This window comes from Pelophylax lessonae (assembly GCF_965119305.1).
Source record: "Pelophylax lessonae genome assembly, chromosome: 8".
Classification (NCBI taxonomy): domain Eukaryota; kingdom Metazoa; phylum Chordata; class Amphibia; order Anura; family Ranidae; genus Pelophylax; species Pelophylax lessonae.
In genome coordinates, this window is record NC_138775.1 from 168573365 (window position 1) to 168591442 (window position 18078).

The 18078-nt window shown below is 45.8% G+C and overlaps 1 protein-coding gene across 1 annotated transcript in view; it reads left to right on the forward strand.

Annotated features, from left to right (window-relative positions):
* ASPM (assembly factor for spindle microtubules) overlaps positions 1 to 10847 on the forward strand; it is a 147933-nt gene extending 137086 nt beyond the window's left edge. The window contains exon 26 of the mRNA XM_082266196.1: positions 10696 to 10847. Within this exon, the coding sequence (XP_082122322.1) occupies positions 10696 to 10798 (103 nt within the window). The 3' untranslated portion in view covers positions 10799 to 10847. The remainder of the gene's footprint in view (positions 1 to 10695) is intronic.
* Positions 10848 to 18078: the final 7231 nt, after the last annotated feature.

Below are 18078 nucleotides of genomic sequence, written 5' to 3' on the forward strand. Positions count from 1 at the left end.
ATCTTAAACAAGGACATGTGTGTTCCAGTGCCTTTTTGGTGCATTCCGTGCATTCGTGTTTTTTTTAACCACTTGCCGACCGCCGCACGACTATCTACGTCGGCGGTCAGCCCCTCACAGGCAAACTAACGTAGGGCTACGTTGCTTGCTTGTGAGGGTCTAGGGAGCGAGCGCGCGCCCCCGGAGGCGCGCTCCCGCGTGGTCACGGACCCCCCCGCGCGTGTGACCAGCGGACCCGATGTCCGCCGGCCACTCGGCGATCGGCGGGGGAGAGGGAGAATGTCAGGCAGCTTGTGTAAACAAACTGCCTGTCATTCTCCTCGCTGCAAAGACACTGATAAAACGGATCTGGTATGTAGATCCGTTGATCAGTGTCCTTACAGCTAGAGCCACAGCCAATCACAGTAGAAACCACGCCCCTAGGGACACACACAGCCCCTCCCTTCCAAATAAAGTTAACCCCTTCACTACCAGTGTATTTTTACAGTAACGGTGCATATGTATAGCACTGATTACTGTAGAAATGTCACTGGTAACCCCAAAAGTGTCAAAAATGTCAGTCAAGGGTCCGATCTGTCCGCCGCAATGTCGCAGTACCGCAAAAAAAATCGCAGATCGCCGCCATTACGCGTTAAAAAAAAAAACAACAAAAATGACAAAAATCTTTCCCTTTGTTAGTAAACGCGATAACTTTTGCGCAAACCAATCAAAATACGCTTTTTGCGATTTTTTTTTTTACCAAACATAGGTAGCATAAAACAAATTGGCCGAAAATTTTTAAAAATTTTGATTTTTACATTTTTTTTTGGGGGAATTTCATATAAAAAAATGTGAAAAATATTGCTATTTTTGCAAAATTGACGCTTTTTTTTGTTTATAGCGCGTGATCAAAAAATCGCACAGGTGATCAAATACCACCAAAAGAAAGCTCTGTTTGTGGGAAAAAAAGGACGTCAAATTCGTTTAGGTACAGCGTCGCACGACCGCGCAATTGTGCGTTAAATTCACGCAGTGCCGAATCGCAAAATACCCCCTGGTCGGAATGGGGGTAAAATCTTCCGGGGCTTAAGTGGTTAAAGTGTTTTACAGCGTTCCAGTCCGGTGCAGGAAAAATGCATCATGTTCTACTTTTTTTTTTTTTTTCTGGAACTACAAGCACTGGTGTGAACTATGCCATTCAAAACCATATAACCTACTTATACTGAACCCCACTGGACTGCATGTGGTGTTACCTGACCCTTAACCACTTAAGGACCAAGCCTATTTCTGACACGTTTACAAGTTAAAATCAGTATTTTTAGCTAGAAATTACTTAGAGCCCCCAAACATTATATAAATATATAGCAAAGACTCTGGAGAATAAAATGGTGGTCTTTGCAATGATTTTTGTCACGCAGTATTTGTACAGCAGTCTTTCAAATGCAATTTTTTGGGAAAAATACATTTCTCTGCTTTATAAAAATAACTAAACCGTAAAGTTAGCCCAATTTTTTTTGTATACTGTGAAAGATGTCATGCCAAGTAAATGGATACCTAACATGTTACGGTTTAAAATTGCGCATACACGTGGAATGGCGACAAACTACGATACTTAAAAAATCTCCATAGGCGACGCTTTAAAAAATTTCAACAGTTACCAGTTTAGAGTTAGAGAAGTTTTTTTTTTTTTTTTAATTATTGCTCTCGTTCTGGCGATCGAGGCGATACCTCACGTGTGGTTTGAACACCGTTTTCATTTGTGGGCGTGACTTGCATATGCGTTTTTCTTTCGTGCGCATGCTCAAGGGGACAGTTGGCGCTTTAAAAAAAAAAAATGTCCTATTTATTTTATTACATTTTTTATTCTTGGCACTGTTATTTAAAAAAAAAAAAAAATGTGATCACTTTTATTGCTGTCACAAGGAATGTAAACATCCCTCTTTATGGAGGGATTGGGGATCTAAAAGACCCCAGACCCCTCCACTGCACTTCAAAGTATTCAAAATGCTGAAATTGACATTTTTGAATACTGACAGTTTTTTAAGTTTGGCGCTGTTAGACGCCGCTTCCAGGTTAATACATCAGAGACCTGATCAAAGCCAAATCTGGCTTTGTTCGGGACTCCAACCATCTGGCGGACGTGCCGGCTGGTTGCTCTGGTCTCTTGGTGGGACAGGAGACCCCGGGCAGAGTTGCGGGAGAGTGGGACGTCTTCTGCTCGCTGGGATAACGGCCCCCAAGCCGCATTAGCTGTTACCTTCTGAAAGCTGACTGCCGGCTCTAAAAAAAACAGCAGCTGCAGGCATCATCCCGGTACAACCATTTCTTCGAGCCAACGTCCAAGTACCTCGATTCGCAGAAAGTGGTTAGTAAAAACTGTCAGTATGGCTACACAGCTTAGTCAGATTTTACAATATAATGAACAATTTACTGTCAGTTGGTATATGGTAACTACAGAATGAATGGTAAAGGGTGCACACCTCCAATATCAATACCACTGTGATGAACAATAGTCTAGCTGTCCCTTTTTAAGATGGGCATAATCCCTTTATTTACTTTATACTTTGTTTAAAGTGCAGGCGCGTCACTTTTTGAACAGATTATTGTGACAAAATCCCATTCACTTCAGACCAAAGTAAATTTGCATATATCTGACACATGGCTCACAATAGAAATTGTGCACGTATATACATGAATCTGTAAAGTATACAGTCCAGTGCAAAATCCCTATTAAAGTCGAATATTGGTTATCCCAACACCAAATATAGGTGCCTATTGTGTATCTTCTTATCATCTTCAGCCCTTAGCATGCATCCGCCACCATGTCACATACAAAATGTGCACTCACAAAAGATCAATGACCTCTTTTTAGGGAGGTCAGGAAGCCCTTAGTCTGGTAAATCACCCAGTATTAGGTCTTTCACATATGCTGTAGATTCGTCCTTTTAAGTCATTTTTTGAGGTTACTTATGAGGATATAGCTAATGATAAAGACCTGTATATAGTGTAGTATTTTTTATTGCAACTCCGGGTCCATCAAACGATAAAAACAGTCACTACTCACATTTAAAAATGCCTCGGATGCTGGCAGTAGCATGAACAGCGTTCTTGCCAGGGAACTGCTGCACCAATCCGTTTGCCAGAGCTGGCATGCATTCCTAGAGACGGAAGCCTGCACTGGAAGGGATGGCAAGTCCCATCTCAATGCGTTTCACTAATCAGGAGTCATCGGTTTAACCACTTTAACACCGGAGGATTTTGCTGTCTTGCGTCCAGGCCACTTTTTGCGATTCGGCGCTGTGCGACTTTAACTGACAATTGCGCGGTCGTGCGACACCAAACAAAATTGACGTCCTTTTTTTCCCACAAACAGAGCTTTCTCTTACGTCCTCCGACAGTCGCCGCCTCTTCATATTCGTCACATATGGGGTATTAGACTTTGCTCCGAAGGAGTAGCTAGGCAACAGAATATGTTAACATTAAAGCTTTTAACATATCCCACCCTCAGTCAATACCCTCCTACTTCCTGCAACCATATCTCAGTTTCAATGTCTAGCTTGTCAGGAGTGGCTGGCTCTCTCTGTGCTGGGGCTTTGTGCCCCAGACTCTTTCTTCTTTTTTGATTTTTTGTTTGAGTTTTCTCTCTACCTTTACTTAGCTGTTCTTTTTGTCAGCATTAGTTAGTTCTTCGGATGAAGAGGATCATGCGGGCTGGGTCTCGGGCTGATCCCCCTGGTCGCAGGTCGTGGGTCAGTGGCTTCCCAGCCTGCCATCGAGCGTTCAGTCAGGTAACGCTCCTGGCACAGTGAACGACCCATCCCTGTTCGGTGCAGGGATGATTGGTGAGGTGGCTACCTCACTGGACGCTGTGCGGTTTCTTAACCCCCATTCTGTGCGTCTTGTATGCGACTCTCCCTGCCTCTGTGCAGCGGCTTGTTCGCCTGTGCGGGTCCCCCACGCTATTGTGAGGTAAGTGTATCCATGTGGGGACCTGTCTGTCTGGGGGGGTGTCAGTCTGGGACTGTGTAACCTGCCTCTGTTCTCACTGTTTGTCTCCCTATCACTCGGCTGCATGCTGTGGGCTGCAAGGGGGGGGGGGGAGCTGTGTGACACTGTGTGTGTCAGCCTTGTCAGTGTGAGAAGCTGTGTGCTGTGGGGCATGTTTTGTGGCATGTTTGGGCACTATACAGCGATCGCTGCGGCGATCTAACATGTTTTTTTATACATGGATAACATGTGTGCATTACTGTACTGTGGAGCGGCGGTTTCGGCGCCAAACGGCGCCATTTTGCCTACACTCGCTCCGGCCGCATGTTCTACATGCATGGCGGCCATTTTCTTGTAGCCTCCCATAGGCTTTAATAGAGCGCCCTGGCCGCATCACTTCCTCTTCTCCAGGATACACCGATCGAGGCAGCAGCAGCGGCGAGGGTCTCCTCAGGTTATATCCTTCTTATCCATTGCCTGTGTCAGTTTTATTGTCCCTGTGGGGGTCTCATTGTGCTTGTGTGTAGTGCGGTGGGCTGCGCTCGCCGCGCTTGTTAAAGGGGCAGTTAACCCTTTATTATCCGGCATTTGTTATAGGGGCAATGGATTCTCAGGAGGGCAAATTTCCTACCGCCTTGGTGGAAAGCCAGGGGACCGCTGTTTCCCCCCCAGGGGGGGATTTAGCCACTATTGTGGCTGGCCTTGCTGCTCAGGTGCAGATGCTGGTGGCTGCTCAATCTACTAAGAGACCCAGAGTTTCTCTTTCCTCTGATTCTGAGGGTGAAGGTGATGGGGCTGTTATGGCGGGGGCCTCCTTATCGGGGTCCCGCTCCTCCCTGGATCTAGTGGGGTCCGAGGTGGAGGCTGAAGTTGAAGGGGTTGATAATTCTCCCCCTGGCTCGCCTGAAGAGCTTGCAATCATGGATGAATTGATTGCTTACATAAAACAAACGCTGCGTTTGCAGGATGAAGTGTGTCCCCCCGCTGCCTTGGCGGCTTATGGGACGCAGAGAAAACGCAGGACGCCGCAGGTTTTTCCCTGCAATGATGATTTTCAGCGCGCTGTTAAAGAACAATGGCGCAATCTACGCAAACCTTTTGCTGTACCAAGTAGGTTCAAGCTGCGTTATCCTTTCTCGCCTTCCACTGATGAAAGGTGGTGTGTGCCACCCCCGGTGGATCACGCAATTGCGGTTTTAAACAAATCCACTGCGATTCCTGCAGAGGATTCCCCTGTGTTCCGTGATGCCACGGATAGGAGATTGGAGTCTCTTGCCCGTCATACTTATTCTGTTACGGGTTCTATGCTTAAGGCTCTGTTTGCCTCTCTCATGGCGGCCCAGGCTGTCGCAAGTTGGACGCAGATGCTTAGGCGCGTCCTAGTGGCCGATTCGGCCTCGCCGGCGACCCTGGATATGGTGGATCAAATCCACCAGGGTGTCATGTATCTGTGTGATGCGGACTTGGACCTAGTCCCGTTGGCTGCACGTGTGCACAGCGTGGCGGTGTTGTCTCGCCGTCTGGTTTGGTTAAAATGTTGGTCGGTGGACCAATCTTCACGTAAGACCTTAGCCAATCTGCCTTATGATGGGTCTCGCCTTTTTGGGGAGTCCTTGGATGTGTTGATTAAGGGGATCACCGGAGGTAAGAGCACTCTCTTGCCCCATTTCCCCAAGGCTAAGGGGGCTTCTGGGAAGAAGCATGCTAATTTTCGGCCCCCTCAGGGGTCCTTTCGTGCCTTTCGGTCGCACTACAAGGGCAAACCCATAACAGTGCGGCCTGAAGGGGTGCCCTCACCCAGTTTTGGGGTGGGGGGACGCTTGCTCGGTTTTCTTCAACCCTGGTTGGCCCGCGTGCGGGACAGATGGGTTCAGGAGATCGTTCGATCTGGTTACAAGATCGAGTTTCTCTCTCGGCCGGAGAGCAGATTTTTTCCCTTAAATCTTCAACTGTCTCCGGAGCGTTTACGGGACCTGCACCTGGCGGTGCGGGACCTGAGGGCTCAGGGAGTGGTGGTTCCGGTGCCTCATCGGGACAGATTTCGGGGGTTTTATTCCAATCTGTTCACCGTGCCCAGAAAGGAGGGCAAGGTTCGTCCAATTCTGGACTTGAAGGCTCTGAACCGCTCTGTGCGGGTTCGCAAGTTCCGCATGGAATCCCTGCGGTCGGTGGTGGCTGCCCTGGTTCCGGGGGAATTCATGGCCTCCATCGATTTGAAGGATGCGTATCTTCACATCCCCATTTTCGAGGGTCACCAGAGGTACCTTCGATTCGCCATTGCGGAGGATCACTACCAGTTCGTGGCGTTGCCTTTTGGTCTCGCCTCGGCTCCGCGGGTCTTCACCAAGGTGCTTGCACCAGTTCTGGCATTATTGAGGGCCCAGGGCATTTCTGTCCTGGGGTATCTGGACGACATTCTGGTTCGGTCTGTGACCAGCCAGGGTCTGGAGAAGGACCTGTCTGTCACGATGCAAACTCTGCAGGAGTTTGGTTGGACGATAAATTTTCCAAAGTCGACACTGAGTCCGTCGGTTCGTCTTCCCTACCTGGGAATGATTCTGGACTCGGTGCAGGCGAAGGTCTTCCTGCCGGAAGACAAACTCAGAACTCTTCAGGAGGAAGTCAGGTCCCTCAGGGACGTTCCGCACTCGTCTCTGCGGACGTGCATGAGATGTCTGGGATTGCTGGTCTCGGCCTTCGAGGCGATTCCCTTCGCCCAGTTTCACACGCGGGGTCTCCAAGCGGAGATCCTGTCCATGTGGGACGGGCGACCTCAATCTCTGGATCTTCAAATCTCGTTGAGTCATCGCACCAGAAGAGACCTTCTGTGGTGGCTCCAGTCCCCGATGGTGTCCGGGGGCAAGTCGTTTCGTCCTATCTCGTGGACGGTAATCACCACGGATGCCAGCCTGTCAGGCTGGGGTGGTGTTCTGGGCGTTCTGTCCGCCCAGGGGACTTGGTCGGAGGGGGAGTCCTCCCTTCCGATCAACATTCTGGAATTGCGTGCGATCAAACTCTGTCTTCATCGCTGGACGGACCGGCTGCAGGGCTGCCCGGTTCGGGTGCAGACGGACAATGCCACGGCGGTGGCCTACATCAACCACCAAGGGGGCACCAGGAGTGCCCGAGCGGCTCGAGAAGTGGCTGACATTCTGTCTTGGGCCGAGACTCGTGTCCCGGCGATAACGGCGGTTCACATTCCAGGGGTGGAGAACTGGCAGGCGGACTATCTGAGTCGCCAGACCCTGGATCAGGGGGAATGGTCTCTCCACCCGGCTGTCTTCCAGATGTTGTGCGCGAAGTGGGGTCTTCCAGATGTGGACCTGTTCGCGTCTCGTCTCAACAACAAGGTGAGGAGGTTCGTGGCAAGGACGCGCGACCCTCGGGCAGACGCTTCGGACGCGTTAGTGGCCCCGTGGCATCAGTACAAGCTGGTGTACGCGTTTCCACCGATTCAGTTGCTGTCCAGGTTCCTTCGCAGGTTACACTCGGAACGCACCACGGTGATTCTTGTGGCACCGGACTGGCCTCGCCGGTCCTGGTACGCAGACCTCGTGAATCTGGCGGTCGACGCCCCGTGGCGTCTGCCTCTTCGAGACGATCTCCTGTCTCAGGGCCCGATATTCCATCCTGCTTTACAGTCGCTGGCTTTGACGGCCTGGCTGTTGAGACCGAGGTCCTGAAGGAGAAGGATCTCTCCCCAGAGGTCGTTCATACCTTGATCAACGCGAGGAAGTCTTCCTCGGGGAAGGTTTATTACCGTACTTGGAAGGCCTATTTTGCCTGGTGTGAGTCCAGGGGGTTTTCACCCCGCACGTACTCGGTTTCCCGAGTGCTGTCCTTCCTTCAAACGGGTGTCGATCAGCGTTTGGCGCTGGCTACGATAAAGGGTCAGGTGTCTGCGCTGGCCGTTCTGTTTCAACGTCCCGTGGCTTCCAACTCCTTGGTTGGCACTTTTGTTCAGGGAGTGCAGCATCTGGTTCCTCCTAGGAGGGATCCTCTGCCCCCTTGGGACTTGAATCTCGTTCTATCTGTGTTACAACGTGCTCCTTTTGAACAGATCAGGGAGATCTCGTTGTCTATGTTGTCCAAAAAGGTCGCCTTTTTGGTTGCGATCACTTCGGCTCGCAGAGTGTCGGAGCTGGCGGCTTTGTCCTGCAAGTCTCCGTATCTGGTTGTTCATTTGGATAAGGTGGTCTTGCGACCTAATCCTTCTTTTCTTCCGAAGTGAGTTTCGGAATTCCATCTTAATGAAGATATTGTCTTGCCTTCGCTGTGCGCGAAACCTAAACATCCAAAGGAGGTGAGACTACATTCTTTGGATGTTGTTCGGGCGATAAGGGTTTACCTTAAATCGACTGAGTCTTTTCGAAAGACGGACTCCTTGTTTTTTCTTCCAGAGGGTCCTCGGAAGGGCATGGCGGCGTCGGCCTCTACCATCGCCAAATGGATCAGGCAGACCATTGAACAGGCCTATGCTTTGCAGGGGAAGGTTCCCCCTGTGCCTGTGAAGGCGCACTCTACTAGATCTCTGAGTACGTCTTGGGCCTGTCGTCATGGGGCTTCTGTAGCCCAGGTGTGTAAGGCGGCGACCTGGTCGACCGTGCACACTTTCACAAAATTCTACAAAGTAGATGTTCAGGCATCGGCGGATGCTTCCTTTGGCCGCAAGGTTCTTAGTGCGGCAATTCCCTAGGGTCCCTTGTTGGGGACCTCTGGCTGTTGGGATAAGTTTTTTATCCCCTGGTTATTTGTCTTTTCCTGGGTTGTTGCTCCTGTTAAGCAATTATTTTTCCTGTAGCCCAGCTGGTTTCCTTCCTTTGGTAAGGTTCCTTTCTTTGATGCGGAGACTGCGTTGCCTTTCGGCGCGGATGCGTTTCCCACCCCTCATGTTTGCACTGCTTTGGGACGTCCCCATATGTGACGAATATGAAGAGGCGGCGACTGTCGGAGGACGTAAGAGAAAACGGAATTTTTGTAAAATCTTACCTGTAAAATTCCTTTCTCTGAGTCCTCCGACAGTCGTCGCCCCCGCCCCTCTTTTGGGGTTTGGTTGTATACTCTACTGCTATTCCACTGAAACTGAGATATGGTTGCAGGAAGTAGGAGGGTATTGACTGAGGGGACCACCCCTTGAGGGTGGGATATGTTAAAAGCTTTAATGTTAACATATTCTGTTGCCTAGCTACTCCTTCGGAGCAAAGTCTAATACCCCATATGTGACGAATATGAAGAGGCGGCGACTGTCGGAGGACTCAGAGAAAGGAATTTTACAGGTAAGATTTTACAAAAATTCCGTTTTTCTTTTGGTGGTATTTGATCACCTGTGCGATTTTGTACTTTTTTGCGCTATATACAAAAAAAGAGCATTTATTTTGAAAAAATAACAATATTTTTAACTTTTTTTTTTATATGAAATTCCCCCCAAAAAAATGTAAAAATCAAATTTTTTTTAAATTTCTGGCCAATTGTTTTCTGCTACCTATGTTTGGTAAAAAAAAAAAATCACAATAAGCGTATTTTGACGGGTAATGGCGGCGATCTGCGATTATAATTTTTTTTTTTTTTTGCGGGACTGTGACATTGCGGCGGACAGATCGGACCCTTAACTGACATTTTTGACACTTTTGGGGGTACCAGTGACATTACTGCAGTAATCAGTGCTATATATATGCACTGTTACTGTAAAAATTATACTGGCAGGGAAGGGGTTAATTTTATTGGAGAAGGAGGGGTTAATGTATGCCTGGTGCTTACTAACGTGTGTGGGGGGAGGTGACTGAGTGAGTGAGGGACAGATCGCATGTTCAGCTATGCTGAACCATGCGATCTGTCCCCGCCTGTCATTCCGGAGATCTCCACACTCGATTCCCCGACGATCGGGGAAGAGCAGCGGCGATCGCCGCCGCTCCTCCCCTGGCCCGACTCCCGCTGTGACTGAAAACAGCGGGAGCGCGCCTCCGGCAGCGCGCGAGCGCCACCTACAGGGGGAGGAGTCCAGCGACGTAGGTCTACGTCGCTGGACGATAACGAGCCACATTGCTGTAGTAGCAGCAATGTGAGCAGACGTCAAGTGGTTAACTGTGATTTGTGGACTACCTGTAATTTGCTCATACACACTGTTCAGATCTGAAGGCTTAAATAATCCAAGGAATTTAACTTAAAAAAATGTATATAGCAACTAGAATTGATACTGGGTGGTTTACCAGATTAAGTGCTTCCTGACCTCCCTAAAAAGAGATCACTGATCTTTTGATGAGTATGCATTTTATATATCACATGGTGGTGGATGCATGCTAAGGGCTGAAGAGGATAAGCAGATACACAATTGGCACTTATACTTTTTTTTTAAGGAATTTTGCACTGGACTGTATACTTTACTGATTCACATATATATGTGTACAATTTCTTTTTTCAGATATACAGTATGCAAATTCACTTTGTGGAGTTAATGTGATTTTGCCACAAGAATTTGTTTAGAAAGTGAAGAGCCTGCACTTTATTTACTTTGATATATGGTAACGTAGTCCGTTCTCTTTTGTGAGGCAGAGCTAAACATGGAGATTTTTCCATGTCCTAGCAATTCAGATCTCAAAGAGGAGCACAGTCCAAAATGATCCTGATTTGAGTGTTCCAGGAATTTTTGGATAAAACGCAGCAAAGTATCTAGAATAATCTGTTTTGTTCTACTTACATGGTGACTAAATGTTTTCATTCTTCTCCTTCCAGAATCAAGCCTGACTGGGTGCTAAGAAAAGATAATATGAGGGAGATTGTGGACCCTTTGCAAGCCATCCAGTTGGTCATGTCAACCTTTGGTTTGCCCATCTGAACCCGTTTCACTGGAACTGGAATTTTTTAAATATATTTTAAGCTAATTTTGTTATTTTACAGGGCATGATGAGGCATATAGCACAAATGTATTATAACTTTATTTGTAAATAGCTTTTGTATAGTTGAAATTGTACAATAAAAGTACAGAGCTTAACGTAATATCAGTTTGAAGTTTTAATTCAATTGAGATGTAAACTATAGGTCTGGTAAATTCTAAATTTAGTCCGCCAGATGTAAAAATTATGTTTCAGTATGCTACCCATAGAGAAGGCTGTAGAAACTTGTCTGATCAGAAGAAAAGGGGAATCCAGGATCCCCATTGGTGTCCAGCGCCATGGCATGTTTTCATTGTTCGTTGGGGGGAGTGGTGTTTAGAAAGAGCTGGACAATCGGCAGCTCTGCCTGAACGCCAATGGATAGTCATGCCAAATATTCAATTCATTTTTAAGCTAAATCCAGAGGAGCTCTTTAAGAGTTAGCCTGCGGAAAGTATTTGTAGTGCCACCTGCTCCCTGAAACTGCCACTTGGCTATCTTAATGCCATCGGCAAGAGTGTCTCTGTGAAGTAAAGGTACTCTTTGGACAGGCAGCATGGTCAAAAATTCAAGGTAAGGTAGACTCCAGTAAAAGTGAATGGGATATTGTCACAGAACAGGATTTTCTGACTAATAAAGTTAATAGTGGTGATTGTCTGCTCTTAGGAAAGACAACGACTGTAAAAATGCAGTAGGGGTTCACGTTGTCATTCTTTACCGGTAAACCATTTCTGATCAACCTGGAGGACACCGGAAGTCTTTAATCGTCATGTTTTCCTGCTGCCCACAGGAGGATTGGACACTGGCAAACAAACTGTAGGCCTTCCCAGGGTAACCCCTTCTACTAACCTATTTCAGTTATTTGTCACTACTAACCTATTTCAGTTATTTGTCACTACTAACCTATTTCAGTTATTTGCCTATTTCATAAGAGGGACATGTCTGTTTATGTTAAATACAAACATTGTTTGATGACAAATTTTTTAATTATTTTCTTTTGATTTATTTTTTTTCCTAAATGAAGACTGTTCTATATCTCACTGCTGGAGCTTTGTGTCTTCGATTGCAGCTCCCCAGCAAAATGTTTCCCAGTCTGGCTTTTGGGTTACTGTAACAGATACATAAAACCAAAAATGCTTAGAACACACTAGAACCAATCCATTGTGGTTCAAGGACAGTGCAATAGAGAAGAGTTTGCTTGCAGAAAGAGAGTTACTATAAAATGTATCACATAGTGGGTACTCTTTATTGTTAAAATCCTCATAGCAATAAAAAAAATTAAACGCAGTGAAATACGGCAAGGTACAGGCTGCTCACAGTGGGGAGAACATGCTGCTCTTAGTGGATGTGAAGATCATACCTAAGCTGTGCTCATGTCATAATCCTTATCCACAATGGCAAGGGTGAAATCTGCAATGTGTGGATGTTGGAGTTGGCTGTGTCCCCAGCCAGCAGAATTAGGCACTACAGTCGCAAACGAAGAGTTCGTGGGCGGCGCACACTGCAAGTGAAGTCACCAACCCACCGGAAGATGACGGAGATGGGGCAGCGAGATAGAGAAGCTGACGGGACTGGATTGCAAGGACTGCTTACCTCACGGTTACCATGACAATGCGTTTCGCACAGTAGCGCTTTTTCCAGTCAAAGGTCAAGAAGGCATCAGCCATTCTTATAAGAGCAACAGTAAGACGAGGGGCAGGCAGTGGGCAGAACCGACTTTTAAAGGCAAATTGCAGATTATGTCGCCAATGCCAACATGCTCACGGTAAACCAGAAGCAAACAAATATAAAACTTTTGTATATTCGCATTAATGCTAATATCAAACATATAGGATTAAATAGCGGCAATGTGCCAGCAATAAAAAAGGACATAAAAGAAAGGGGGAAAAAAATTCTAAAATACAGAAATGACAATTCTTGAAAAACATTATAATTAATATAAAATTACTTCAAGCAATAAGTATGTGGAAGCACATGCATTTTAATGGATAGGCAGAGGGCAGGTGAGTCTGGAAGGAGCCCAACCATCCTTAAAGATACAGTGGGCACAATGAACACCAAGGACATATCACTATGGCAGTAAAGGTGTCAGTGCATTGCCTGACCAATAAATTCAAAATACAGACACCTTTGCTGTCATATTGCTATGTGCTTGGTATTCTATGTGCCCCTGTAACTTTTTCAAGGCTCAACTGCCCTCTGCCTTTCCATTAAAATGCATGTGCTTCCATTGTGGAGACTCTCAGAAGTTAGGACTACAGAAAATGGGGTACCTTGACAGGGCTTGTAGCTTACCCATGTATTTGCAAATGTGTGCAGACTAAACCCCTGTTTATAACGCATATTGTTAGACCGGTCAATTAGGCTAGTTGCAGGCTGGTTGGTAAGTTTTTAGCTTGGAAATTTCTTTGGTTTTGTTCAATAACTATATGGGCCTATAATCCATTTATACACCACAAAATACATGAATGAATGAATAAATAAATATACGGTAATTGAATAAATAATGTAAATGAATAAAAAGTATAATATTTCCGTATATCAGTAATGGATTAGACTCTTAAAAAATCCAAAGACTGTACCTGAAAATTTAATTCAGTATAAACCAGTTACTTTCTAAGAGTTACCGAGGCCAACTTCTCTTAATCATACGTAAAAAGGAACAAAATACATTGGAGTTGATTTACTAAAGGCAAATATGCTGTGCACTACAAGAACTTAGTAAATGAGGTAAAGCTTCACTTTCCAAAGAATACTCCATCACATGCAAGGAAAATACAAAAAAAAAAAAAATTTTTGTTTGCACATGATATGATAATGGAAATCAGCAGAGCTAGAGCAACTCCACTTGTAGCGCACAGTATATTTGCCTTTAGTAAATCAACCTCCTAATAATAAATATATATATATATATATATATATATATATATATATATATATATATATATATATATATATAATATATACACACACACACACACAACCCAGGGCAAACCCTTTTGGTTGTAACTGAATCAGAGACCATACATTATCTTTTGTCTTTTGGATTACTGCGCCTAGGTCCCCATTGGACATTATGAGGATAGTTTGAAAGTAACCTCTGGGCACTGGGTTTCGTATGGTGTGCTTTACAGACTCTATTACGAGTTGGTTGCGGAGCATTTTCCAGGTCTAGAGCTGCTGAGTATGTCCAGTCTCTGAAGACTCAATGAGTAGGCTCGTCGGGCCAAGCACCAGTAGCTACCTCATTTACTTAGGCCACTAGGCACCATTATTCACTGCTGTCCAGGATTCTGCTCCTCATTGGCTGAGGCAGCAGCCCAGCGCCATTGGCTCCCACTGCTGTCAATCAAAGCCAGGGGAGAGAAAAGGGGCGGGCCGGGCTGCGGCTCCTTGTCTGAAATGGACACAGGGATCTGCCGCTCGGCTCGAGTGTCCCAATAGCAAGCTGCTTGCTGTAAGATGTGTGAACCAGCTCTGTTAAGAGCCGGGCACACTCTCTTGTCTTGCGAATTGGATGCGGGAAATCCGCATCCAATTCGCACTAATGTGAACCCAGCCTTAGAACAGAGACTGTTAGCCAGTCCACATCAGTGCCTGACCTCACAAATGCGCTTCTGGAAGAATGGTCAAACATTCCCATAGACACACTCCTAAACCTCCTGGACAGCCTACCCAGAACAGTTGAAGCCGTTTTAGCTGCAAAGGGTGGGCCAACTCAATACTGAACCCTACAGACTAAAGCTGGATACACACTATCCAACTTTTGTTGTCAGATTTCCTTTAGATTTACCTTTTCTATGTAGTGCAAGGGCCTGGCAGATTGCATACAAATTGAAAGTGTTTAGGTTTGACCTCATATTATATGGTTTTGTTAAGTCTAAGGGAAAAAGTCTTCAGAAAATCTTATAGGGTGTATGGCCCATAAGACTGGGATGCCATTACAATTCATGTGCTTGTAAAGGCAGGCTTCCCAATACTTTTGGTAATATAGTGTGTATATATAGAGCCCTCCAAATTTCCACTTGCCTTCTCGCAATGGCATTAAATGAGGGGTGTGTGGAACCTCATTGGAGGGGTTGAAAGGGAGCTGATTCTCCTCCCATCGATCAGCCAGGAAACTGCGGAAGGTAGAGGAGAGCCAGCTGGATCACACACAGAGGGTAACTCTTTCTCTGACACAGCTAGGAGCTGAAACCCCGGTCCGTTCTCATCCGATTCCCCCATAGAGCAGAATGGAGACCTGACAGCTCTGTCTCCGCGCAGAGAAAGAGCTGCCATCCGCCTGTTCAGCGGGGGATCGGCGGATCGATCCCCCGCTGAGAAAAACTGAGTCCGCAGATGAACTCTGTGAAAGAGGCCTTAAGCATAATAAAATTTCACAGGTTAGCTTTCAAAGGATAAGTTCACCTTTGTGAAAAATAAATAATTGCACATCCATTTTGCAGTTAAAAAAATGTTTATTTATTTTTAACTAGGAACTGCAGAGAATTGCACCTGCAATCAGCAGATCGTGGATGCTATGCAGGACTCCTGCAGACTGACAGGAAGAGACAATGAACAACCTAGAGCGCACAACAGTGCCCTGGTAGTTCATTGAGAACTACAAGCTGACAGCAGCAAAGGATGTCAATACTTGTAGCCCGTTAATTCACAGTACTGTGAATGAATGAGACAGCCGGATGGGTGAAGCCCCGCACGGCCGCGTGGGTTTTTTTTTTTTTTAAATTGCGAAAGAGTTCAGGGAGAAGATCCCCTGCACGTTATTATTAGAAGCAGAGGGTCAGGGAATGCTGCAACAGTGGGAACATGTTACATGTTCCCAAAGGTGAACTTATCCTTTATACAGATGCATTTTAGAGATGTCGTAGAATTGGTAATCCCCCGCCCTTAAAAAAAAAAAAAAAACTATATTTGTAAATGATAGAGTCTGGGATTAAAAGTACCATTTCAGTATTTGCAGATGTCACAAAGCAATGCAGTGGAATAACATCCTTACATGAAGTCTCCAAATAACAGGCTGACCTCAATGCACTGTTTAATTGGGCGACTTTGTGGCAGATGAGGTTAATGCTCAGTTCACACAGTTGTGTTAATAATATTAGCAGTGTGCTTAAAAAGTGAGTAAAGCTCAAAATCCTTATAATAGCTTTTATTTCCATACATGCAAATGCAATGGGAACACTGCACAGTCTATTCCAAATCAAAACATGAAGACAATGTTTCAAATTTATTTCTTTACAAAAAGTGAAGAAAAAGGAATATTAGGCTTTTCCCAAAAAAATGCCAGTGTCTGCATTTTTCTTTACAAACTTAAACATATATACTGTATAAACTGAAAATGCTTGAATATTTAGCTTTCCTGTGAATCACTGAATTAATATTTAGTTGTATAACCGCTGTTTCACATCTCGCATCTGTGATACATGGAGTCGACCAACCTCTGGCACCTGTGCACAAGTTTTTCAGCCCAGGACGATTGCACTGCATCCCACAATTCGTCTGCATTTCATGGTTTTACCTCGAAACAGCGTTTTTGATGTCACCCAAGTCTTCTATTGGATTAAGGTCCAGGGATTGGGCTGGCCATTCCATACCAATAATCTTGTTGAACTAGAACCAAGATGCTTGCTTGTGTTTTTGGGTCATTGTCTTGTTGAAACACCCATTTCAAGGGCATTTCCTCTTCGGCATAAGGCAACATGACTTCTTCAAGTATTTAGATGTATTCAAACTTTTTCCATGATCCCTGGTATGTAATAAATAGGCCCAACACCATAGTATGAGAAACCTCCCCATAGCATGATGCTTGCACCACCATGCCTTCACTGTCCTCCAGTGGTGTATTTAGGTTTTCTGCTGCCCTAGGCCTGACTAAACTTGTGCACCCCCTAATTTAAATATGACCCACCCCTTCCTGTAAACGGCCACACCACTTCCTGTTTATGACCCACCCTGTTATCTGTAAACCACAGACCATAACCACAGTCTATCAGTGCCCATCAGCATAGCTTCGTCAGTTCCCATAGTTCAGCCTCATCAGTGCAGCCTTATCAGTGCCACCTCTTTACTGCCCGTCAGTGCAGCATATCAGTGTGGCCTCATCAGTGGTCACCAGTGCAGCCTTATCAGTGCCCATTAGTACAGCCTTATGTCATGGGTTTAGTAAGATTACTCTTTTAAGATATTTGAACTTGTGTTTGCTGCCACTAATTGTAATTATAGGATTATTTCACTTATTTGCATAATAAATAGGAAGTCCATAGTCATTATACAAATAATGAAATTTTTTTTGCTGCCCCCCTGCAAAGTGCCGCCCTAGGCCTGGGCCTTGTTGGCCTAGGCCAGGATACAGCACTGCTGTCCTCAGTGTAGTGTGGCTTGAATTCGGTGTTTGGTGGTCATCTGAAAAGCTGTCTGTGCCCCCTAGACCCAAAAAGAACAATATTGCTTTCATCAGTCCACAAAACATTGCACCATTTCTCTTTAGGCCAGTCAATGTGTTCTTTGGCAAATTGTAACTCTTCAGCCATTGGTTTTTTTCCAACAATGGGACTTTGCAGGGGCTTCTTGCCGATAGCTGAGCTTCATATAGGCGTCTTCTAAATATTACAGTACTCACAGGTAAGTTTAGACCTTCTATAATCACCCTGGAGCTGATTCGTTGCCATTTTGGCTATTCTTTGATCTTCTTGAATGGCAGTTTTCCATTTTCTTCAACGTCTTTCTGGTTTTGGTTGGCATTTTAAAGAATTTAGATCATTTTAGCCGAGTCACTTATTTCTGCTCTTTATGTTTTCTCCTCTGCAATCAACGTTTTAATCAAAGCACGCTGTTCTATTGAACAGTGTCTGTAACGACCCATTTTAGTCAGATTTTCAGTGAGAAATGCACTATACCAAGCATGTACAACATTTGTTGCCTTCGTACTTAACCACTTGCTACCCACCCATCGTCAAATGACGGCAAAGCGGTGTAGCTATTATCCTGGGATGCCGTCATATGACGGCGCACCAGAACAGCCTCTCTCGCACGCCCCTGGGGGCGTGTGGAGCGGCAATCGTGACCGCGCCGTGTTGCTAAGACATGGCGCGATCTCGGTAAGGAGTCAATGACATGACTCTTTACCCATGTGATCGGCTGTGCCCAATCACAGCCGGACACATGTAAATGAGGAAGTGCCGTTTTCTCTTACGTCCTCCGACAGTCGCCGCCTCTTCATATTCGTCACATATGGGGTATT